The following is a 26,417-nucleotide window of genomic DNA, read 5'->3' as shown; positions in this document are numbered from 1 at the left end:
AGAGAAATATAGTATAGAAATATAATAATAGAAAGTGTTAATTTTGCGGTTAGGTTTTCCACGAGAAACCTCCATCATTTCCAGAGCCCTATAGCCTACGGCGCTGATTATTTCCTTTCCTCCCTCCCTTGTGTTACCGTGGGGTGTTGCAACTGGCTAGGAGAGTGAGACTATAATTTGATTGACTCCCAGTAAAAATGTCTGATTGTTGTCTATTATATCTTCTGGTTAAATAAAATGTTTTTTGGAGTTCTGTATTTTTTTTTCTTGTATTCAATGCCCTTCCTACAGTGGCCCCAGGGCGGCGCTGTTGTTCAATGTCAGTCCTCGAGAAGTCTTATTTTTCTTCACACAGCTATTAGACAAGATGAATGATAATGTATACGTTTGAAAGTGTTGTTTTAAAACAGCTTAGAAAAACATAAAGACCTATCCTTTCAGTCAACAACTTAAATTGATTTAACTCACAGAAGAGACAAGTCAAACACATTTGATGATTTATCAATTTATTGCATTTAAGGCGTTAGATAAAGAGATCAGCCTTAAAATATCGGCATCAATATGAAATGTTATCCATTTGTTATACAATGTAAGGGTATCGTACCCAATCTAAAATATGCATTATTCAGAGGCTGATGTGCTTATAGAAACCCCCTCTACTGTGCAAAGCATAGCGGAAAGAAAAACATAGTACAGTGAGTGCTACTACATGATGACCCACCACCACCAACAATGAATGAGATATAAAACATCAACCAAGTTAACTTAAATGATGGTACACAATTTGTGACAACATTGTCACCAACATTTCTGCATTTTGAATACACCACCTCTGAAGAACTGAACAATTTCCTTTTTTATGTCCGTTTAGTCCGTGTTGGCATTGTACAAAAGTGGTTGAGTAACTGCATCCAAACTCCCAAAAGACCCATGTTGTGTGCAAAACAAGCATACAATGTCCAGTGTTTTCCCCAAAAAATTGTTCAGTGACAGCACATAAACCTCTAGCACAAATAAAACTGCAATAGCTTGTTACAAGCGCAATATTTTATTAGAGTATACCCATTAAGTAGAAAAATAGACCAGGAAGGTATGTGTAAAGCCTTTTAAAAACACAAATAATTCACTGAGATGAATATGATTATTTGGCCAAATATAAATGAGTTATGGAAAACAACATTAAGGCTACAAGATGAATGTCAAGGGGAATTCAAGGCTAAGTCCTCTCAGAAAAAGTCTTACTTTATGGCAATTGTTCACTATATCTGCATGTTGACTGGGTCATTATATTAACTCCCTCTCTGCTTTCTTCCGTTTACTCAGCAGCAGGCTCAACTACATCAGCCTTCAGGTCCACATCATCATCATCGCTGTCCAGCCCTGTGCGAATCATGGTACGCCGCATGTTGAAAGGAACTTCCCCACGTCTTTAAAAACAAAGAAATAATGGTTGAAAAACTTGCAGGTGCAGCACAAACATAGTACACAGGTGAAATGGATGAGGCATACAGTATTCATTAATATATTAAATAATGAAAATGAGTGTGTAAGTAAATCCCAAAATTAGATAAATCGATAAAAAGGCAATTTTTGTTATAAATATGCAGTAGTACTAAAGAAAAACTGTAGAATAAACTTTTCAGAAACTTAATAAAAGCGTATTCTTCAACAGATTTTCCTGCCCAAAATATTATTTGAATCATGCAGAGTACGCAATGCAGACTTTCCATTTGCAGTCTTAATAACCAAGCAGAGAAACCTGCCTACATCACTTGGGTTCCTTGACTTTTTAACTGGTGTTAAGTTAGTGGGGTTGGACACATTGAGGTAACTACCTGAGCTTGCTCTTCAGGCTGCTGACTTCACGGTTCACACAGTCTACTGACTCCGTGGCATCATCCAGCTCCCTCTGCAGCTTCCTACGGTAAGCGTTGGCCCGCGTCACCTCCTCCTCTGCTTCCTCCAGCTGGCGCTTCAGCTGACGCATCCGGGTGTTCGTCTTGTCCGCCTGAAGAGAGAGGGTTCACTTAGTCTGGGGAGCAGCAACAGTGGAACAAGTGCCAAAAGCAGATCAGCAATTCCGGTTCAAACTACACAAGACTTTTTAGCACTTACAGCGCTGTATAGTCGGGGTTAAAAGCACTTGTAAAAACAATAACACATTATAAAGCATTCTCAAGGACCCATAAGAGGTTAAGTATTGTAGTTTTTTAATAAAAGCTGATAACTGATCAAATTTCTTTTGCAAGGGTCATGGTGAATTATAATTCTCATACTTAACACATAACATTAGTTTTATAATTATTATATCATTTTATAAATCACATGCATTATAAAAATACTTTAAGTTACTCTTAGTGGTCAATGCTTTAAGTAAAACATAAGTATGATTTGTGTGTTCTCTTATATCAAAAGACATCTCTCTCCTACCATTAATAGGCTGGACATCAAAAGTAATAAGCAGAGTAGTGATGAAGTTTACCTGCTCTTTGAATGTCTCCGTGTTGCGCCTCTCGTCTTCAACCTGCAGCATCGTCTCTTTCAGCTTCTTCTCCGTCCGCCTGACCAGCCTGGAGGCCTGCTGACGCTCCCTGAAAGAATAAAAGCAAATGCAATGAGGGATCAGTACACGGTTAGGAGCTTTATTTATGAACTCACTATATATCTGTCTGTACTGAATCAGGAATACACAGACACTGAACATTTGAGCATCTCCGGAGGAAATGTATTGTCAAAAATGTACAGCTATCATCAAGGAGGGTAAATCAGAAATAGAGCGGTCATGACACAAAGAAATACAAATTCTGGTTTTTCATTTTCTAATGGCATTTCAAACTGTCTACACTCACTTTGACTCGATGTCCAGCTGTTCTTCCAGCTGACCCATCTTGGCCTCCAGGGTGGTGATGGAGGACTTATACTTGGACTTGATGGTTCCTTCGAGCTCCTGCAGCTTCAGTTTCAGCTCCTTGTTCTGGCGGTCGAGCTGGGAGCGAGCCCCCTCCAGCCGCTGGGAGCCGCTGCGCTCTGCACCCAGCTCTGTGGTCAGCTGCTCGGTCTGAGGGCAGAAACACAGTGGGAGGCTTTGTCAAACATCAGTCATCCCTAAATGTCTTTTTAAAAAGGTCCCCTATTATACTGTTTTTCATCAATATATAATAGGTCTCAGATATATACAGAAAATGTCTCTGAAGTGTTTGGCTCGAAATACCAAACAGATCGAGCATTGTAGCATTACCCATAATCCCCTCTGTTTCAAAAGCTCTGTTTCAAAAGTGCTGATTCTCTGTCTGTTACTTTAGATGAAAATAAGGAGCCACTCCCCACGCCCCTCTGCGAGATATTTGGTTAAAAAGAACACACTGGTGCTCTAGGAGGAGATTCAGGTGATACGGTGGGCGGGTGTTACCTTGGTTGGTGATTGGCTAATGGTTACACAAGCCAAAAAAATCATTATGACATCATAAAGTGGCCACAATCTGATCAGCTCATTTTCAGACAGGTTTTTATATTAATGGATCAGGACAAAAAGAGAGAGAGTCTTTTTTCATGAAACTTTCAGAATCTCTTTACGCAGAGGAAAGGAAAAAGTGGATTTTGCACAATAGGTGACCTTTAATGTTTCTTCATTTAGTTACTCTCTGTTCCAAGAATAAGAACTAAACATGGAAAAACAGCGTTTAGCTATTATGCCCCGACAATCTGGAACAAACGGCCCGAATCGTGCACGTCCGCTGAAACACTTCCTATTTTCAAATCCAGACTAAAAACATATCTATTTGCCGCTGCTTTTAATTGAGCTGTTCATACTCGCACGGCAGTATGCCTTTTATTAATGTATTCTGTACCAGCTGTGTTGATTTATTTATTTCATTATCTTTGCTTTTTTTATGCCTGTTTTTAAATGCCATTTAATAATATGTTTTTGCTGTATTTATTCTTAAATGTCTTTTGTTTTTATTTTGTAAAGCACTTTGAATTGTCGCGTGCTGAAAGGGGCTATATAAATCAAATTGCCTTGCCTTACTCAGGCAGTTTCTTTGCTGTTACCCATAGAGTCCACTCAACATGACTTAATCATCTTTCAACAAATTCTGTCCCCAAATAAAGATTTCTTGACATTTCATTAATAAAACAATAACCGGCCTGATAACGTGAAACACATCCTGTCTCTTCTGCTGAACACTAAGTAGCAAAAAGTTAAGTTTGCAATGATCAACATATGTGAGATGCAGCGTGTCCGTACCTGCAGTGCGGATCTCTTCCAACGATCGTTGACCATCTCGGTGTTGAGCTGCTCCTCCTCCAGTTCCTCCTCCAGCTGCGTGATACGAGCCTCCAGCCTCCTCTTCTCGTCTGCCAGAAGAGAACTGCAAACAACGAGGGAGGAAGAGGAGCAACAGTTAGAGACAAACTTGTGGATTTCTTTTGATGCTGTGAAATGTGGATGCATATACTTTTATATACTACAACAACGTGTTTTGGTTCATACTTCTTTGTGTTGCTGCTGCTCATCTCTTCCTGGAGCTCGTCCCTCTCGTTCTGAATCTGTCTCTTGAGTCTCTCAGCAGTGGCAAGATCCTGGAGCATGCAGAAGACACAAACATATGAAGTACTTCAAAGGCTGATACTGCAGAGGCTGTTGGGGCCATAACCAAGAGAAATTACAACAAAATGAAATTATATCTTAAAAAACCCCTGCTAAAACAAATGAAGTCTACTGAGTGCCATCAACTGAACAGAGCCAGCCTTCCAATGTGCTTTTACATACCATTATCATGATGTAAGTATTATGTGCCACAAAGATTCCTCATTAAGCTTCCCTTTTTGCAGCAATTCCATTTATTCCAAGATCATTTGTGTTCATCAGGAGCAAACAGGAGCTTCTTTTGATGACAGTGCAGTTCTCACATACAGTATATACCGATAGTTAAAGACGCCCCTTGATTGACATCAAATAAACAACTACTGCCCATTTGAAACATACAGTTTATTAGATTTGTTTTATCATACTATATTATTTGATGTCGTATACCTCATCTTTGTTATCTGGTCAAAATAAATTCTACACCAGGTTATTTTAACTCATCAGGACAGGTGTCAAAATGTTACGTTTTGTTTGCACTATGACTGTCATACCTCCTGGAAGTGCAGGCCTTCGGCCTCCATGGCCTTGAGCTTCCTCTCGGTCTCCTTGGATTCGTTGACAGCCTCGTCTCTGGACAGACGCAGCTCTTCTAGCTCTCTCATCTGATCTTTCATCAGGGCCTGGAGATCAGATAAAGTTCTCTCTATTTAATAATTGATCATCTCATGTTGTGGGTTTGCAGAAAACACAGTTGGCCAGTGCAGCATGAAGTGCTTTTTTACCTGGAGCTTTTTCAGCTGTTTGAGGGCCTCATCGCGCCCTTTGTTGGCAGCATCGATCTGGATTTCGAGCTCTCCCAGGTCCAGCTCCAGCTTCTTCTTGGACGAGAGGGCCAGAGAGCGCTGCTTACGTTCATCCTCCAGCTCGACTTCCATCTCACGCACCTGAGGGAGAGGAAAATAAAAGGTTGCTCAGTCAAACTATAATTCAGCATTATCTAGAAATTAACTGTTTGCACAATTGTAGAATACAACAAAACAAAGCTTTTGTGTAGAAAAGTCAGTTTAGGGTTTGTGTTCTGTACCTGTTTGACCAGCTGTTTCCTCCTCTCCTCTCCCTGCTCGTCTCTGGCCGTCAGGTCTCGGTCAAACTGGGCCTTCATGGCCTGCATGTTGACCTCCAGACGCAGTTTGGCGTCCTCTGTGGCCTGCAGCTCGTCCTCCAGCTCCTCCAGCTGAGTTTTCATCTCCTCCAGCTGCTGCTCCGTGGCACGCTTTGACCTCTCCAGCTCGTGCACCTGCGGACAAAGAGGTTGCATTTTCATACATCGGCAAGTTACTGAGGAGGGGTAACATTTGTAAGCAACAATTTACCCGTATGTTATCTCCTAGGATCAATGATGCCATCTTAAATGCTTGAATAAAATGTAAAGTAACTTTTTCTGTTGTTGATATTTATAGCAAAACCAATGCTGGATCTAACCCAGTCCAACTCTCTATGCACCAAGAGATTCCCATGTTTTGTCTTACACTCTTGCCGACGTCGTCCTTTGAGGATATCAAGTCTTCCATCTCGGCTTTGAGCAGCTTACTGGTGCGTTCTATGTCGTCTTTAAGGCTTGACATGGTCTCCAACTCCAGGGCCAGAGTCAGCGCTCGTGTTTCCTTCTCCCTGGCCTCGGCCTCAGCCTTGTCCCGCTCCTCTGCATACTGAGTGGAAATGGTTTTCTCTTCGGCCAGCATCTAGGGAAAGGAGAAAGCAGGAGAGGCAGTTTGGGGTCAGTTTCACACTGAAAACATTTTTTTAATCAATATGTGTTCATTCACAGCAGCCACATTTCTGTATTTGAGAGTCTTTGTTTCTTTTCTTTGTTATGGTTTGGTCGCATAAAAAAGCAAAGTACAGTTTAAAATGTGGTTCTCCTTAAATAGTCCATAAAATAAGCAGTTTTTAGTGAATCAATTAAATACAACAAAATACACTGTTGACATGATACCTGGTCAAACTTCCTCTGCTTCTTCTCGAGGGTGGAGACGATCTGCCTCAGGTGGTCCTGGTCTACGATCATGTCGTCAAGCTCCTGCTGCAGACGCGTCTTTGTCTTGTCCAGTTTGTCGTAGGCCGCGCTCTTCTCCTCCAGCTGCTGCGTCAAGCTGTCCAACTCCCTCTGGACTCGCTTGCGACCCTCCTCTGCCCCCTCCAGGGTGGAGACCTCCTGGTCCAGCTTCTTCTTCAGGTCTGCCATCTGAGGAAACAGGAAGGGGGGAATTAGAAGGACAAGAATGAAATGAGTTCAAGTTATACTAAAAAAAACCCTGATTAATGATAAGGACAGAGGACAGAGCACCGACCTGGGTCTGCAGAGAGGTGACCTGCTTCTCCACGTTCTTCTTGCTCTCTTCCTCCTCCTCCAGCATCTCCCTCAGGTTGTTCTGCTCGTCCTCCATCTGCCTCAGGCGGGTGGAGAGGGAGAGCTTCTGACGGGTCTCCTCCTGGAGCAACTCCTGCAGGAAAGAGAAGGACAAAAAAACATCAGGACAACAAATTCTATAAAAACGTTGAACTTTTTGCTTAGTCTTAAACTTGTGTAATGTTTCCTTTTCTCCTGCATTATTTAACATCTTGATTAATTTGCACAATCAACAGTCACGCTGAAAACCTGCAGCATGAAAAACAGTCCCTCGGTCACTGTGAAGGTGCAGGAACTGGATGACTTTAAGTCACAGTGAATAAAACATTCAAAAGTGATCATTTTTTTCTACAATTTCTAAATAAATATAAAATATATGGACACTGGGGATACTGATATCAGTGCAAGGTGTGTGTCACACTGCATTTAAAAACATGTGATAATGTTATAATTCTTTGAAACAAAATTTAAAAAACTGTATCCTGTAAGTTATCTATAGTGTAAGACATCAGGGATGCAACAAGTGATACTTGTTGTTATTAGATAACCATGCAGATGGTATTTTCCAATAATTGTTTGGTCAATAAACCCAAGGAGATTCAATTTATAACATTTTAAATAATAAAAAAGCAGCAAATCCTAACGTGAGACAAGATTGTGAATTTCTTTACATTTTTGCTTAAAAAAATATTTATTCCATCACTTATCGAAAACAAGTCCTTGTTTCAGTTTCATTTGAACTTGGAAGAGAGACACCAGTAGACTTTAGTAAGACATCAAATACACATGTAGGCATTCATGTGTGTACCTGTGTATCCTGCAGCTGAGACTCGGTAGAAGAAAAGTCTTTGCTGGATTTGATGTTCTTGCCCTCTGCAACACTCAGGAGGTTGTTCACATTGTCTAGCTCCGACTAAACAAAAAAGAAAAGAACATATATTCTTATTCAATATAAAAATCCTCACATCATCAAATTGTTTCCCAAACTGTCGTCCTTATCCAGAAGTCCTCACTGTACCTGCAGCTTGACCATGTTGTCTGACGCCTCCTGCCTATGTCGCTCACTTTCTCCGAATTTGAGCTGCAGTTCTTGAACCTGGGTTTCAGCTTTCTTGCGACGGTGTTCAGAGTCTCCCTTCCCTGTAGTCAGAGTCTGCATCTCGATCTGCAACTCGTTCCACTCGCTCTCCAGGGCCTGCTTGGCTTTCTCCACAGACACCTTGTTCTGCAGGAGCGGAAAACAAGACGCATGTTAGTGGCGTTTTTCAGATGTTTGTCATTGAGGATCATTCTCTTCCGACCACCCTCTTCCTTACCCTCTTGGCCTGCTCCAGCTGTTCATTGATCTCGTCAAATGCCTGGTTGTGTTTCTGTCTCATGTCAGCCATCTGCTGCTCGTGGATCTTGGCCTCTTCCTCCAGATTCTTCTTCAGATGGGAGACCTCTGTCTCACGCTTGGACCTGCATACACCAAATGAGGAATAAACAAACAAGACCTAGGACATATTTGCACATCATTTTGGCCTAAAAAACCTCCCACATGAATGCTTCAATCTGTCAACAATTTCTGACAAAACACTTATGGCTGACTCTCACCTGAGCTCCTGCTGTGCTGCGGTGGAGTCCAACGTGTCCTCCAGCTCGGTCTTCAGCGCCTCCAGCTCCTCTCCCAGGTCCCTGCGGTGTTTCTCCGCCTTGGAACGCGCCTGCCTCTCCAGCTCCAGATCCTCCTGAAGCTCCGAAATCTGAGCCTCCAGCTCCCGGATCTTCTTCTGGGCCGAGTTCTTGGCTGCAGCCTCCTCCTCGATCCTGAAGGTGAGATAAAGAGGAGAAATTAGATCAACATACATGTGTGTTTGTTTTCACTTTCAAGATAATTCCCGGTGAGTGTATCTAAAACTGATGATTTGAAGCAGACTATGGCAAAAGGCAAGTCATCACAGTCTTTTTTTGTTGCTTAATAGTTATTATTATAAAAACCTGGAAAGAGCAGCAAGGAGTTCCTCCTCCTTCTTGGCAAACTGAGCTCGGAGTTCAGCGAGCTGAGCCTGCAGGTCTGCGATCTGGTCGTTGAGATCGGTGGAGTCTCCCTCAAGTTTACGGCGGTTCTTATCCAACTCCTGACGGGATTTCTCCTCCTTTCTTAGACGATCTGTGTGTGAGAAAAACAAAACAAAAATGATTATCTAATAAGGACAACAAAAACATTCAACAGGTACAAGTGTAGAGATAAAAAAGGACAGAAGGTAATTTGTTTGTATATTTTTTAGTTTTTTGAGTGAAACCTCTGTTATCAGGCTCGATCTTTCACAGCACCGAAACAGATAAGTGAGCAACAAAGCCACTTCTTGATTAAGGATATACATTAGCTGCATGTAGGTTCGCTAGGCTGCATCTTCACTTTTTAGCTTAGTTAAAGTCATTATGAAACACACATGAAAAGACAAATACTTGCCCTCCAAATCTGTGATCATGGCTTCATGTTTATTCTTGAGTTTCTGAAGGCTCTTGGACTTCTCCTCCTCTTCAGTCAAGTTGGTGGTGAACTCGGAGATTCTTTCCTCCATCTGTTTCTTCTCCTGAGGTTTAAAAAAACAAGAGCATGTCATGGTTTCGTTCTATTTACGTTGCATTTGTCCTACAAACAGCGTCACTGCACGGCTGGACTGTATATGAATCAAACTGTGTGAAGTTGACTCTTTATAGGAGACCTTGTTGAGCTTGTTGTTCTGGTCGTCCAGCATCATGATCTCCTCGTCCAGCTTCTTCAGCTTAGAGTCTGTGGTGACCTTCTCCATCTGGAGCTTCTGTCTCGCTGCTTCCTCCTCATCCAGCTGCTGCTCCAGGTCCTGAAAGAACAACACAAACAATTAGCAATGTTCATCCTAAAACAATACAGTTATTTGATCACATCTAACATTCTGTAACCCGTATGATATAAGTAATAATCATGAAGAGTTTCGTTTTAATAAAGTCACAATGGTGATTTAGCTACGGATTCATGTTTTGTGATATTTAGATATGTGCCTGCCTTTTAAATTAAAGTGACAATGGTTTGATTTAATGCCCTGACGATTCTGGGGCCTGTAGTAAAAAAAGAGAACCAACAAATACAATCTTAAACTTTTCTCATCTTTTTTTTCCCTTCTGTTTTTGCATGTTATTTCATGATTTGTTTTCTTAATTACATTAAGACTTTATTAAGGATGCCACTTGAACTGACCGTGATGTTCTGCTGCATCTTCTTCCTCTCGGTAGCCATCTGGGTGACCCTCTCTTCCTCCTCCTCCAGGCGAGACTCCATCTCAGTCAGCATCTCCTCCAGCTCCTGCTTCCTGGCGGACAGACGGGATCTCATCTCCTCGGCCTCGGCACACAGCTCTGTCTCCGCCTGCAGCTGCTCCTGCAGAGCCAACTTCTCCTGGTTCAGCTACGAGGGGGGAGACAAAGTCAAAGGGAGAAATTATCATCTTTCATAGATTTAAGATTGACCACTGATTTACTCTGGTGTTATTATTGAGACTCCTACTTGATCCTGCTTGGTCTCAAATTCTTTGAGCTGCTCCTGAGCTTGCAGCTGCATCTCCTTCGTCTTGACCAGCTCGTCTTCTTTAGCCAGCATCTCCTCCTCCTGCCGGCAAACCTGCAGCAGAGGCTTCACCTGGAAGAAGATTTACCCGACGTTATTAAAACAGATTACGATGTTTGGCCATCCTGGAGTGGATGAAATAGCACTCATGGAAAAACTCTAAAATCAAAGAGTTGCAAAAATGTGGATTTGCAGCTCAACTTGAACATTTACGCCAACAGTGTTCTTATTATTTTCTTTTAAGTAACTGCAAAAAAACGTTTTTTTGTAAAATATAAGTAGTAATGTGTCCAGTCGCCCCTATTGTTGGCTTTTCAAACCTTTAGTGACACATTGATGAAAGCTACGTCATGAATCTCTTACCTTGGTGAAAAGCCTCCACCACTGCCAGTTCCTCAGTTTGAGGTAAGCAGCGCAGTTCCTCTGGATCACTTTCATGGCAGACAGCTGCTGCTGTCTTCTGCCGAAGGATCTGAAGTACAAAACAAAACCAAATAAATAACATATTTGCTATTGTGTCTTGTTTAGTGGTCTATTTAGCGGTGAAAGAAATAGTCAGATATTTACAAAATAAGTGTAAAAATACTCTGTTACAACCAGAGGTCCTGCATTCAAAGTTGTATTAGAGTAAATAGTACAAAAGTATCACAATCAAATTGGTCTAACAGTACTTCTTTCATCGGAGAAGGAAATAGTATAATATACGACTAGTTTAAAATCATTGATACATTCAAAGCTTTATTAAGATACTGCTGGGTAATTCATCTATACCAATACATAATCACTTATTAGTTATTTTATACATTTGTATTACTCATCTACAACGTTTAAAGCTTTTAAATAAACATTCTGGAGTCAAAAGCACAATATATGCCTCAAACATGTAGTAAAGTAGAAGTATAATGTAGCACAAAGTGTAAATACTCAAGTACAATTACAGCACTTGAGTAAATATGCTTGGTACTCTCATCCTGTTAAGCTAAACAATCCAAAAACTGGAGTAAAAGTACACAAATATGTAGCTTGATAACATTTTTTAAATATTAGATTTGTTTCGTACTTGCGGGCCACGTATCCTCTGCACCAGGCCTGGAAGCTGATGATGACGTCGGTGATCTTAATGTCTCGCTCCTCCTCCAGGTGGGCCAGGACCCCGGCTCTGAAGAACACTTTACTCTGCCCGACCCTGAACAGGTTGGGGTCCAGCTCCAGGGATTTGATCTGGAGAGAAAACATGAAGTTACGCAAGTCCTAAAACTTGTTCTTCTTCTATGTGAACGGCTTACTTCCAAAAATGCCTTGTTCTTACCATGAGCACACAGGCTTGCTTGCCGTCCATAAAGCCCTTTGGGATGGCGTTGGGAGTGAGGATTTCATACCTGAGAGACAGAGCAGCAGAATAAAAATTACTCAAACAATATTAGAATTCTTCTACATTTTGAATTAGGGAGAGCAATTTTTTTTATTTTACAACTAACTTTTGCAGATAAAGTAACATTGCCTGTTGTGGATGCAAGTCTGTGAATGATCTCTGTTTTTTTATGTTAATGTTTTTATTTCCTTTTCATGTCTGTCCTAATTGAGAACTTTAAGTTTAGACCAGAATGGATAACTCATAAAGTAAATGTGTGTCAGGATAACATGAAAGTAAAAAGGGGGGGAATTATGTTGAAGAATTTAATTATCTTTCTTAAATACCAGAAAAAAAAGAAGTTGAAAAGCGTTCGGTTTTTGTTGTCACCTTTGTCTGAACTCCTGGAAGACGATGCGGTTGGGGAAGCCCTGTCTGCAGATACGAATCCCCTCCAGGACTCCATTACACCGGAGCTGGTCCAGAACCAGGTGAGGCTCCAGTTTACCAGCCTGGAGGAGAAACAATCAAATTAAATCATTACAAACCTGTTCAGTTTATAATACAGAGGACAAGTGAAGCAGAACACTTTTGTTCTCAAGCATTCATCGTTCAGACTTTTGTCTTTGTTAAAAGTTATGTCTTTGAAGGCGTCCAAATGGCAGCGCACATTAGTAATTCAATGTGTTGATGCGTCTTCACTTGTACTCGAGTATTGTTCTTTGTGCTGTACCTTCTTCTCGTGGTTGGGGATGATGCAGCGGACGAAGTTTGGGTTTGTGTTCCTGAGCGTGGCCATGAGGTTACCGAGCTGCTCCTTGTAGAGCTGGCCCACTGTGCGGAACATGCCCTTACGGGTCTTGAATGCACCGTGCATGGAGTCGGACATCCCTGCCACCTTATCCAGGCCCACAATATGGTCCACTGCAAGACACAGGGAAATTGAGCAAGAATGTTTACTCATGTACACAGTACGGAGTATTTCAATGTTATGCTACTTTACTTTTACACGTTACATTTTGAATATATGAAGTTTTCTTGCAATAGTGTAATTTCTTTCTTTCTCTCTTTTTATCTATTCACCAGGTTTGTCTATACATGAACTTTGCTCAAAATTCAAAACGTATTTCTTTACCGGCCAAATAAGTAAAACAAAACCAAGAAACATCCCTTAACATATGCCTTAAATCAGTTTTTTTTGTTTTTTTTTATCACATACATGAATAAGTGTAAACTGTAATTCTATGGTATGACTACTTTTACTTCATCATGTCATGGACCTTAATTGTCATAAAAACACACTTTTATCTTGCATTTCCAGTAACTTCAGTCCCAACAGTATCTTACTACACTAAGCAATATGAGATTTCGGATGAGTTCATTAACAACACTTACTGTCTTTCCACAGGTCTGAGGTTAATTTGTCTGTAGACTGGTTGAACAAAGCGGCGACGCACTCGTTCAGAGGATCCATGTTCTTCATCAGCCATGAGTCTGCTTTGTAGTCAACCTGCACCAGAGGAGAGACGCATTTATTTCAAGAAGTTGAGGTTACTAAAAAACATTATTACCTGACTTAATGAACCTCCTTTTTATTCTGAAGCATTGTGCAAATATTTTATTTGCAAATTCAATCCATTACATATGTAATTGGTGAAGAAGTTCAAGACAAACTTCTCTACTTATATATGACCCAGAGGACTATGTTGTAAATACGCAGCCCTCTAGTGGTGGAAAGCAACTACTCACTATCTACTACATTTTCAGCAGCTTGTCGTTTACCTGAGTATTTCCATTGTATGCTCCTCTATACTTCTAGTTCACTAAATCTAAGAAATAATGTAGTTTTTACTCCAGTACATTTACATGGTGATGTAATTACTAGTTAGATCATAATCCTTTATTTGATCAATCTTAAATTGCAATTTGTTCGTAAAATATGGTTCCATCTTATAGATCAATACAACTTATAGTAACCAAAGATAAAATAAAGAAAAACAAATATTTCCCCTTCCATTGACTAGAATATCAAAATCCTACTATCTTGTTCATGCATTTATCAAAATATGCTATAATAATATACCACTTGTGAAAACGCCATTCTTCATTAGCGCAACTATTTTAAGACAAACAAGGTTCATCATTGACCTTTCCAGCATAGTGCATGATGGAGAAATCTGCGTCCTCCTTGAGTTTCTTGGCTCTCTGGAACTTGGGGTGCGTCCCCTGCTCCTGAATGACCTTCTCCACGAAGCTCTTGTCCGTGGCTTTGGGGAACCAGCACTCTTCATCCAGCAGAGCAAGGATGCCTGGAGGACCGGCCTGTGATGCACGGAGGAAAAAACAAACGAAAGTCAGCCTGCAGTTCAAAAGGAACAAGCTTGTTTATTCATTTTTGTACGGTCAACATGCCTCAGCTCGTGTTGTGCAACTGTTTTAAACATTTACTACAGCCAGTGACTTCTGCAGAAGAACGCTTGTGAGTAATACTTCAGGTTAAGACAAGTGCTGCCTGTGTTACATTACATGTTACTTCTTAGACGCTTTTATACAAAGCGACTTACATTCTCAATACTGTGGGCCCACAGGAGCAATTTGTCATAAATGAGTCTTGAGGAGGAATGATAATAACTGGTCTTACAGGTTTCTCAATGAGGTCGATGCAGGGCTGCAGGTCGAGGCCGAAGTCGATGAAGCTCCACTCGATGCCCTCCCTCTGGTACTCCTCCTGCTCCAGGATGAACATGGTGTGGTTGAAGAGCTGCTGCAGCTTCTCGTTGGTGAAGTTGATGCACATCTGCTCGAATGAGTTCAACTGTAAGGAGATAATTAGAGTAACCATTAGTCAACCACAGGAAATGAAACCAGCCTTCTTTCCGGGAAGTGACTATGCTGCAGACTTCTTTGTCTGGTTTGCCCTGTGTGTGTGTGCGTGTGCGTAAATGCAGCATTAACCAGACTGCTGTAACGCTGACACAATTGCATCAGAGTTGTGCCCGGTCTGATCACACAACTAGAGCTGCACAACTATTGATCTGTCAAGCCTTGAATGCCTCACCTCAAAGATCTCAAATCCAGCGATATCCAGGATGCCGATAAAGGAGGCTCCCTGTCTCTTTGTCTTGTCCAGCGCCTTATTGATCCTCATCACCAGCCAGCGGAACATCCTCTCGTAAGAGGCTTTGGCCAGAGCCTCGATGGCAAACTCAGCCTGCTCCTGCGTCTGCGCCTTCTGCACATAGTCCCTGCCAACCTGCAAAACAAATACTCCAATGTCATCCTGCGGTACAGAGATAATCATCCTGCAGAACTAAGTACTTCATTAAATAGGAACACTTGCAAAAACAGTGATGGAGTAGTGAGTCATTAAAAATGGAAATTTGTTTTAGTTCCCGTTTCTTTAAGTAAATTATATATATTTTTAATGGGTTTTCAGTTAAAGTGGTGTTCATTTTGCTGAACCAAAGGTGAAAGTAGAATACATGTTTGTTTCCTGCAGAGCAAATGTTCTGCAGATATAGAAAATCTAATGGAAATATCCTTTTGGCCCACAGGGCAGAGCTAACTTTGAGGTTAGCCTACACAAATGTGTCATCCCTGCAACATTGTATCGACAAAGTTATGCTCACTTATTTGAGATTAGATTTGTAAAATATTCAAACATCAAAGTCAATCAGAAGTGATACAAAAGTAAAATTCTAGTCTGTCTTTAGATTTGCATAAGAAAAAAAAGTTTCATATGAATTCATTTCAAATGAACGCGTTGGTACTGATGGCTCTGCAGACCTTGATTCTGGGGGACAGGATGGCTCGTGTGAAGTCAGTCACGTTGATGCTCAGCAGGTGACACACTTTCTGGGCAGCTGGGGGTGAAACATGGTGAGTCACATTGATGATGAATGAGATGAAGTTTTGAGCAAGTGAAGCGAGACACAGAGCATGCACACAGGAAATGACGATGATGATGGTGGTGGTGGTTGTGGTAATGCGTAGGTGTGTGTACCAGTGTCGTCTGGCATGGAGGCCTGATCAGAGTGACGCTCCTTCTTGAAGCTCATGTTCCCCAACTGCATCACGGCCGACACGATCTTCAGCAGACCTGACACACAGAAACAGAGGTCACCGTGTGCTGCAGCGATCAAGACATCACATGAATAGGTTCCACCACACAATTGATAAACTCACCCCATGCAAAACAATTATAAACTGCAACAATGACATGATTAATCAAATGTTCTTCTTTGTTCCACCTTCTCAAAAAGGAGGATTGTGTTTGTGTGTTTGTTGCAGAGTATTTAAAACCTTGCATTGTCTAATAGCTTGCCGTTCTACAGCCTTTTCTGACATATTTCTGAATTTCTTGGACCAATGGTTTTTCTTACCCCATTAACAGCAGGATTTATTTGGGAGGGTCTCCTTGTACAATAAGAGGGTCTAAGGACAGAAGGTGTCGTATTCGGTAATTGTAAACACCCCTGAGAATCTTTTTTTATATTGGGCCGTATTGAGTGAAATTGTGACAATTTTAGAAATACAGCTCCATATTCCACCAGAAGTCCAAAATGGAACCTTTTATCGACAAGCAAAATAAGCCCTCTAGAGAAGTCAGAAAGAAAGAAGATGATTGGTACCAATTCTTTCGTCTTCTGGGATGCCCATGATCTGGAAGGCGTCCATGGTCTCATTGAACAGGTCGGTGTCCTGCTGGCCCGGTATCGTCATGTTTCCATTGGACAGGAAACGGTACTTGCTGTAATCCTCCAGACACAACTCAGCTAGATGGGGGAAATGAGCAATTGGAGAATTACGCATTTTACCTACGTGATGAGAGCGATCTGGCAGTGCATTTTCAGCACAGTTGTAATTTGCACACACTTGAAAAAATTGAAAGCAATTCTATTTAATCTAAATGAGTACTTCCCTTGTATCTCTTAATGCTTTAGGACTGTCTGGGCTCTTGAACTATTGAGCATGTCCCGTGCATCTTTCAATAAACCACATTTACTTTGCTACTTTCATTCACTGTGAAAGTATTGTAATAAAATGTCTTACAGCGCAGCTTGTCCCCTGCTCCGGTCAGCATGTAGTAGAAGATGTGGAAGCTCCTCTCTTCTTTGGCTTGTCGGATAGCTCGGGACTTCTCCAAAAGATCTGTTAACATTTCAGTCAAGGACGAAACAAAAAAGCAGCAGAAAAGAAGCATCTTGCACTGACTTTTCTTATGCTGAAACAAGTCTTAAATTATAAATATCCTCAAACTAATTTCTCAAACTAGCTGGATGGAAATTCTGATGGTTTCTGTCACACTTGGCAAAATTGGTTAGGGGGGAGCTACTTTCAAAAGCAGGTTAATCCAGCTGTTTGCACAACAGTTGAGAAGCTAATAAACATTTTTATAAAAGGATGCAAGTTTCGATGTTGGCTCCAACGATGTATCCGTTGACGTCAAAGTTGATTCTGATGAATTTTCCCTGCAAGAGAAAACAAGTCAAATCATTTGGATATGAAGAGCTAAAACGTTGATGTTTTAAGCTTGAATGTAAAGAATATTTTTTTTAAAAAAGGTCTAAAAGAACTTGTCAAAAATCTGCTTCTTACTATACCGTTGAACCCAAATTAATTTGCTGAAGATATACAACGTTTGGTTATTTCACATTAAAGAGTTATTTGTGCTTTTCTCTGTGATCTTGTCCCTGGTTTAATGGCAGAGTGGGGGTGGTTTAACATGCAAGGATACCTAAGATGTTTATTCCACCTTTAGTTTATCATATAGAAAGAAAGCAATATTCCGGTTGTTCAAGTATCTCTCTTACAAATCGTGAGGAGTTGTCGTTCTTGACGGTCTTTGCGTTTCCGAAGGCCTCCAGGATTGGGTTAGCTTGCAGCAGCTGTTTCTCCAGTTCCCCCTGACGGAGAGGACAGGTATAAGAAACTTTAGACTACAATAAAACACTTTTTCATGGCTTTAAGCTGCAAGTCAGTCAGGCAAGCACAGCTTTACTTCATGCTCTTTCTTGCAGCGGTGCAGATTTGTCATTGGAAAATACAAACATTAGAGCTGTGCAATCACTCATCTTATCAAACAATTATTTCAGGCTGCATATACAAAAGAGTGACCTGAAGGGATATTATCATTGCCCAATCAACCGCACACACACAAATACTGAATCCTGCACTTTCCGACACACATTCCAGCACTCAAACCTGTCCATGCAGGCACAAACAAGAAAACACAGGAAGCACACACGCCAGTTAGCAAAGATCCCCCAAAGGAAATGCAAGAGTCAACAGTGACATCCCAAAACAATGTACATAACAATAACAAAATCGAGACTGACCAAATTGATTATATTCAATAGCTGCTGGGTAAGTACAATCAAGGTGTTGTGGAAATCCACTTATGTGCCTTCTTGCCAAGAATATGATGAGTGATGTCCCTTTCTTTCATGTAAGCTAACTATAAGGGTAAGGCTAGAAGCAAGATAGCTTTGCAATATGACTTAAAACAGGAGATATTTGCTGGCCTGCTTCTGCGAGATAACGTTACAGTGTGTTAAATGTCAAGTTGTGTTTTAATGGTCTTGTTTTTTTCCTCGCTTCATGTTAAGCTAAGCTAACAATCTGCAGACACTAGCTTCACATTCAATGTACAAACAATGTGCAAGTGAGTGATATCGACCAGTTTTCTAACTCTATGTAAGAGAAGAAGTTGGCATGTTTTAAATACAAATCTAAAACAATACTTTTAAAGACAGAGGTTATATTTCAGTAACATTTGAATGCATATGATTCAAAACCCAGACAAAGACAGCAAAGACGCTTCCGGTTAGTAAAGTAGCATGTACATAAATAGTCGGAGATGAACTCACATGTGACAAAACTGCATTGCCCTGGAGAAAAGGTGAAAAAGGGAAGTTTCAAACATTTAAAACATTGAGCACAAAAATAACATAACTGCAAATCTCGAGTCACCTGAAGAATCATACAGAAGTTATTTATCAGACATTTCTTGTAAAAACCTGTGAAACAGAGAAATCAAGTACAAATACACATCCACGTTCTGCATGACTTTAACTCAGAGGTGAGTCTGGCACGTCGCGGCCTGAAGGAGGAATGTGCAGCTTGTGCAGGTAGACTAATATGGAGATCAGGGGGAAAGGAGGCAGGAAGGAGGAGAGGAGAAATAAAAAGGGGGTTTCCATCCGTGATCTTTCTAAATCTTTGGTCAACCATAAGGAGAGAATCAGGAGAAAAGGAGCTGATGAAAAAAACAAAGGAAGGAAAACCAGAGGCAGTAGTTTTTACTGACCTGCTCTTTCTTGGACTTGAAAGATGAAGCAACATGGGCGAGATACTGGATGACTTTCTTGGTGTTTTCAGTTTTTCCTGCTCCTGATTCCCCACTGCAGAAAAACATACATACAAGGATTTAGACGCATCAATTAGAGAGGTTAAAATACTGAAAATCATGACCCTAAGGCATTACAAAACACAAGCATAAAGGATTTTTCCATAAATGAATGGAAAAATCTGCAATTCCCTCGATAACCTTGCAAACTATCTGTTGATATAATAATTCCGTGGACTTTATCGACATAAAGCTAGATTTGGCATTGCTTTGTTGTGAAATGCGTAGCTTAATTACACTCAATTTAAGATTTAAGCTGAATCCTACACACACTAGACATGGTCTGTGTAAATCTGTCACGGTGCTCTCTAAGGAATTTTTTTTAACGCTGCTTCAATAGTAAGATACAAAGAGGAAAGAGTAACTCACGTGCAGAGGATGGACTGGTCCTCACGATCTGAGAGGAAGAGAACAAATCTTAAATCAGACGAAAAACGTTGACAGGCAAAACACAGGCAGCTTTAGAGAACAACCTATATATGTTATATTTAAATAATTAAGATGTTCACAGTGAACGATAAGTATTAACATTGATTTTGATGCATTCAGTATTTTTTGTGTGCAGGAAACCAGGAAAATAGCATGCATTAGTCCAATAGGGCAAACATAAAATGGGGTAAAATTGTGAAAACTGTGGTTTTACTGGGGACTTTTTTGTCCTTGAATGCCTCAGTGAATTGTTTACACAGTTACATTTAGACACACTATAGGAGCATTATTCACAATTTTCTGATGGCCAAAAAATATCAATTTCAAGAGGGTCCATGTATATCTTTCTTAACAAACATAGCTGTGTTACCCTGCATCATGCTCCTGTAGGCCGTGTCTGTGATGGCGTAGATGTGGGGCGGCATCTCGTGCCTCTTCTTGCCCTTGTACATGTTCACGATGTCCTCAGAGTAGATGGGCAGGTTCTTGTACGGGTTGACCACCACACAGAAGAGACCGGAGTATGTCTGGGAACAGAGAGGACAGTTAGTGTGTGAGAGAGGAAAACTCATCTGTAACATGAGATAATACACATTTATCCACCAGAACTCACATAGATGAGTCCAGAGTAATATCTCTCCTTGAGGTTGTGCAGCACGGAGGCTTCGTTCAGGCAGGTGAGCTCCGCCATGTCCTCCACCTTGCTGAACTTGGGAGGGTTCATCTTCTGAATGTCGTCCTTGCTGACCTTCACCTGAAATGAACAGAGACGGGACACCTGTCAGAAGACTGTCCTGGACAAGACTTTGAGGAAAAGCATCTGAAAGTCATCAACTTTCAAATATATTCAGGATAAGGTAAATAAAACTAAAATAAACTAACAAAAAAAATGTATATACACGATCAATTCTAGAAATTGTACACATTGTAAAGCTTAAATGTTACAGATTACACCTTCAAAGACAGTATTACTTTAAAGGAATTCAGACTCAAGAGAAACCCTTCCTTCACCTTCTTGCCAGAGTCCGTCAGCTCCACCACACACTCCTCTCCCTGCTCCTCCTTCAGGGAGCCGGCCTCGAAGCCCAGCTTCTCCGAGGGCACCCACACCAGCTTCTTGGTGGCCCAGTCGGCCTGGGCCATGGGGTTCCCCGTCGTGTTGCGGTCCCCATACAGGAACTTGTCTGAGTCCGTCATTGTGGCTTCAGGACAGAGCAAGAGAACATTATAAGTTTATTGCTAACAGCTTAACCGAGAAGAAAATGATAGTCAGGCCTTGTTGTCATCTCTTCTCATACATTTGTATTACTTATTGCTGCTCATCATGCGATTAAAGCCACTGCTCAAGACATGTGTGATGAGAAGTGTTGAGTTCATATAAGGATTTTTAGTTTTGACATTTAGCTATAGCTTTTCACGTAAATATTTAAACAGATGTTTGAACTGAAGGTGATGAAATATACTCCTTTGTCAGGAGGACAGGTTTGGGCACACTTTCACCACAGCTGCTGTCGTTTCAGGTTTCACTGTAATTTCATTATCATTATAAGGAATGCAACCACTTTACCTACAAGTAATGAACCTAGTGCAAAAAACAAATGGGGTCTGATGCCTGAAACTGTAAGATTAGCACTTCAAATATTATGTTACTTAAGATAAAGAAGAAAAATCCCTTGATGCGTAATTACTGTGTCTAGACCAGTTTATTCATGACCTGAGGCTCGACACAGTCAGACTAAACAATTCAACACGTTTCACCTGAGATCACCTGAGATCTACAGTACCACAGGTCTCCACACTTCTACCTGTCCGCCATGTATTCCCAATCTGACCCACATTCCTTCCTCACCAACTCATTAGACAGAATTCCACAAATTCCCGATTCCTTCTCCCACTCCTCATTTTCCACAACCCTCTTTTAAAGGCAATACCCGCCACAGGTGATAAATGAGCAGTTATTTAATATGGGGCTTCAGGACAGTGGGAATGGCACAGATCATTAAAAGCCTCCAACAGTCTGAGTTGTAGGAGAAGGTCAGAGGAGGGATGCTTTGCAGCTCGAGAGGCAGGGAGGAATGTGGGAAACAAGTCTGGGCAGAAAGAGAAATGTCATTACTCCCCGACCACACCCTGGAGAAGACTCACCATAAAAAGGACAAATAGCCTCAAAAGATGAATTCCACCACCTTCGTTTTGCTTTCACTCATTTGTCAAACAAACGTATTGTTTACATAATAATCCACTAGTGATGAATCATCTCATTTCAAGAGGTTCCTACAAATAACTATGCTCATTCATGGATATAAAACAGTAGACATTAAAAGCAAGAGCAACTTGAAGACAAGACATTGTTTTATACCCTGAGATTAGCTCAAAGTGCCTACTTAGTTTGGCCCTTGAGCACAGCAATGTCGTCCAACAACCCCTCCTCCATGTTCGACTTGATTGAATCACCTGATACTGAATTTGTAATTCAGTATCAGGTGATTCAATAAAGTCAAACAAATAAAATGACTGAATTAAAACCAAGAAAATACTGTCCTCCTCTGAATCAAATGTGAAATTATCTATACAGATACTCACAAAAGGTTAAAATATGAATGTTTCTGCTGCAGCACTTGAGAGCAGCTTCCTCCTCATAGGTAGAGGATGAAAAAAATGCTGAATGTGTAGTTCTGTGTGTGTGTTTGTGTGTGTGTAGAGTGAGGGATAAAGGGATCAGTGCACAAGGTGTCATCTGTGTCTCTCTTAAGTTCATTATGAGCTCAGACTCTCTGCGGGGGAGGAGGAAGAGGAACACAGATATATTGCTTCTGTTTTTATCATTCAGCTTATAGAGACAAATAAACAGTAAACATACAAGGTCCTGAATGCACCATGAGGCTGACACCACAACACACGAAGGCCACACCGAGAGCTTGTGACATTCACATGTTTGTGGTAGCTGGTAAACGCTATCCATGGCTTAACTTCCTCAGGAAGTTGCTCACTCTCTGCCTCCGCACATTTTGACACATCGTGGTTCAAAATGACAAGACGAACGCCTTTAATCTGCATGTCCACTCTTCTGCGTCGATTCCTGCCCTTCAAATACAGAGTAGTGAACTCATGCCTGACCTTAGGACTTAAGTCTTACTGTCTGACAGGAAGGCTTTTCCCACAAGGCTTTAATGTAAAGACTCTTTAACCATGTCTGGAAACTGGAGTCACCTTATTGGCCTTACAACTCTTATTGTCTGTATGAACATGTTTAATCTGTGTTCTTTGCTCTTATCATGCTCGTTTTCAACAGCATCTCCTGTCTCTTCCTGCTCTCCCTGCCCTTGGCTGTCAGTCAATCCCTGCTTTATCCGGGCTTCCATGGCTCTGACCCAAAAGAGAGCCCAGGCCCGACCATCTGCAGCCGGCTGCTGTCGAGCCGAGGGCCTGATAACAGTTTGACTATGTTAGGTTAGTTATTAGTCATGAGGGGAATGAATGAGAGGTAGTTCTTAAATGTTACGGTTTAGGGGGTAGATAGCTGCTCTGTGTGCAACCTGAAGATGTCAAACATGTGAATATAGTGTTTAAGAATCAGCGTAAACAAGAGGTCTGTATTTGACTTAGTGTGTAAAAAGAGGATAAGGCAGGCTGCTGCAGATGTGGCAGACGTGGTTCATTTCCGGGCTGAAACAAAAGAGGAAGACTAACACTATTCTTCACAAGTGAAGTGTAGAAATATGACGCAGCTGGAGCAGTCTTATGTTATTTTAAAAATAACTCATCTCATCACAAGTCCTCTTTTGTGACTGCATGTCAATTCTGTACCCTGAGGGTAGACACGCAGCAGCAGGGTGTGTGCAGCTTGTTTTATAAAAAAGAGAATAGATAATCTCCTTCAAACCACATGACAAACAACAAGAAAAAAAAGTACACTGCAGGATCCAAACTAGATAAGGGACAGAAATTAAGTCTGCATTGTTGAGGAGACAATATGTTTTCACCACATGTTTTCTATAGTTCTGCTGTTTGAGTGACTGCGCATATTCATATTTCCTGGTAAAGAGGAAACATGCAACCCACTCTTCAAATGTAAGACTCAAGTTGCGTGACCACACAACTGAAAATAACAGTATTTATTTTACTTTGAATTTACATTTCAATGAACCCGTTTGAGTTGGAAGCAGTCTTGACATACATATGCTCCTTGTGCAAATATAACTGGTTGATACTACTGGTTATGCATGTGGGCGTTTGTCCTGTGTGCAAGAGAAGTGACTGTCAGCTGCTATATCTAAGTTTATGTCACAAGACTCATCAAATGAACAATGTAAAAGACAAGATCAATATTCAGAGATAATGCGTTGATCAATTAACACGCGTTTGTTTAAAGGACCCCTCTGTGTCTGCTGATGAGATCACCTGGTTATCTTCAGCAAAACAAACACATTTCTCCCCCTGCTTTATGAAACTTTTTCTACACTAAACACAACAATGTCTATTCACAAAGTAATTCCACCCAGCAGCAGCTCTGTATACAAACAATAAAGAAACACACCTGGTTTTCAGCTGCAGGCACGGTAGGTGAGCTCGGTGTGTGTGTGTCCGTGTTCAGCAGCAGCGACTCCTTTGAACCGCGAGCCTCTTCTGTCTCTCTTCTGTCTCTCTTCAGTCTCTTTTCTGTCTCTGCGTCTGTCCTGCGGCCCAGCTGCTGCTCAGGCGTGGCTCTCGGTGGGGGGGGCACCTTTAATCCGCCCTGCTGCAGCTTCCGCAGGTAAAACCAAACACCCCGCCTCCCCGTGTTGCGTTCAAGAGCTCCGCGTAAATGTAATAAAGAAGACCCTTTACTAGGAGTGTGTGGTTTTCTTGGCTCATATGCTTCTTTAAAGTTAAAACGACATGACAGTTAGTTATATATTGTCATATACTCATTGTAGAAAGTTATTTTGGTTACTTTTGTATATTTAAATTTGGTGTAAATACTTGTCTTTATTATTTATTTTTTCATCTTCCTTTTATAATCTTTATTTTGTTTACCTTCTCTTACAATTTATTTACACATGTATGTGTAAACGTACCTGGCAATAAACTAATTTCAGATTCTGATTAAGCGAGTTGGGAATTACTGCAATAGATAAGCTGTTGGCATGTTAACTTGACAAATGAAGTGTTATTTAGAAAACATGTTATCATCAGATGTGTCCTGTACTAAATCAGCACACATTACTGAGGACAGACTGTGTGCTGTCAACAATAACCCATGGAAAAATATATGAATTCATTATTTCATCTGAAACAACTGGCCAACTAGTTGGTAAGTCAATCAAAAGACACAAAAGTCAGAATCAATCAGAACCAAAGTACTTTATTAATCCCCTGTGTTTCATGACAACAAAACTTCAAACATCATCAAACATCCTCTGTAGGCCTATACCCGGCTCCTCATGTCCTGTCAAGTTTGGCTGTTGAAAACAAGCAGTCTGAAATTCAACTCGAGCTTCAGGAACTTGCAGTTATTCATTTTAACTAAACAAATTGCTTCACTTAAACAATGCAATAAGCTGCAGCACCATTTTAAATGAACATACTTTCAGATTTTCCTGGAAGCCTTATGAAAAAGAAAAGCCACCTTTTCTAGAGGATTAAAATAAGAGTAAGTAAAGTGTTTATTAGTTGAGATAAGAGTCACTGATTAGCTGTGTGTGTGTGTGTGTGTGTGTGTGTGTGTGTGTGTGTGTGTGTGTGTGTGTGTGTGTGTGTGTGTGTGTGTGTGTGTGTTGTTAGGAATGCAGGGCCTCGTCTGTACCTGCAACAGGAGCAGGGGTGGGGCCCTGCCTATATGTGTCTGAGGGGGACATTTTACACAAAACTGTCTAGAGACAAGGAACAATGAAGCCAAAACGAAATTAAGGCATTATTCCTAATAACTGTTTTTAAATGTTTTAGAGGATAGTCAGTAAGTTAATGTTAATGCAAGCATGGGAATACAATGCCTTACACTGCTGTACTTCTGCTATTTCATCTGTAAAAAACAAGTTTCATATAAATTACATTTACTTGTCAACAAAACTCAACATGACCCAAACAAGTGTAAAATGTCTATCTGTATGTTGTCTCTGTCCAACCAATGAGTCTTGGTTTAATTCCCTACCATATATGGTCATAGAGAGGAACCAGAGTACGACTCAGATCTCCAGAAAGAGCAGAGCGGTGGAGGGAGGCGTGCTCTATTGTTGTGTTTCCTCCGTGGTGTAAAGTTTCTTTTCAAACCCCGTCATTACCCACAGCCCCGTCCTCCTCCTGCTGTTTGAAATCTTTCACACATCTAGGTGAGCTGATATAGATATGTTGCCGTAGCATGTCGCAGCATGAATGAAACTGAGCAAGGACTCACACAGTGAGTGTTACAAGGTGTGTACATACACTGTGTTGTATGAATTTAGGCAATGAAATACCTCAGTAATATACATACACAGGGCCGTCCCTCCCTACAGGCACCTATGCGCGTATGCGGCGCAATTAGTGTGGTGTCGCCGCTGCGAGGCCCCACTAGCACCCCCCGTCGTCGTCGTCGTCAGAGGGCCTCATCATATATATCTTTGCGTGGGGCCTCCAGTTGGCCAGGGACGGCCCTGTACATACACCTTATTATTGTCCCTTCAT

The 26,417-nt window shown here is 41.1% G+C and overlaps 1 protein-coding gene across 1 annotated transcript; it reads right to left on the bottom strand.

Annotated features, from left to right (window-relative positions):
* Positions 1-489: 489 nt before the first annotated feature.
* myh9a (myosin, heavy chain 9a, non-muscle) lies at positions 490-24,511 on the bottom strand. The gene is made up of 43 exons (XM_034083429.2): positions 24,313-24,511; positions 20,787-20,977; positions 20,389-20,529; positions 20,146-20,302; positions 19,716-19,743; positions 19,248-19,341; positions 18,808-18,828; positions 17,752-17,844; positions 17,346-17,409; positions 16,991-17,089; positions 16,570-16,713; positions 15,942-16,037; positions 15,725-15,801; positions 14,997-15,191; positions 14,580-14,753; positions 14,087-14,260; positions 13,334-13,448; positions 12,672-12,862; positions 12,329-12,450; positions 11,897-11,966; positions 11,648-11,808; positions 10,951-11,059; positions 10,528-10,659; positions 10,222-10,428; positions 9,710-9,847; positions 9,454-9,577; positions 8,979-9,150; positions 8,595-8,807; positions 8,315-8,459; positions 8,017-8,223; positions 7,807-7,911; positions 6,940-7,092; positions 6,585-6,833; positions 6,118-6,330; positions 5,673-5,885; positions 5,371-5,532; positions 5,140-5,268; positions 4,493-4,581; positions 4,247-4,370; positions 2,850-3,058; positions 2,483-2,591; positions 1,836-2,008; positions 490-1,427 (listed from the first exon to the last, which is right to left on the bottom strand). The coding sequence occupies exons 2-43, from the start codon at positions 20,970-20,972 to the stop codon at positions 1,316-1,318; spliced, it is 5,889 nt and encodes a 1,962-aa protein (XP_033939320.1). The 5' UTR covers positions 20,973-20,977; positions 24,313-24,511; the 3' UTR covers positions 490-1,315.
* Between the last annotated feature and the right edge of the window lie 1,906 nt (positions 24,512-26,417).

This window comes from Pseudochaenichthys georgianus, chromosome 1, assembly GCF_902827115.2.
Source record: "Pseudochaenichthys georgianus chromosome 1, fPseGeo1.2, whole genome shotgun sequence".
NCBI lineage: Eukaryota > Metazoa > Chordata > Actinopteri > Perciformes > Channichthyidae > Pseudochaenichthys > Pseudochaenichthys georgianus.
Note: the sequence above shows the minus strand (reverse complement) of the source record. Positions and strands in the feature narration are given on the sequence as shown.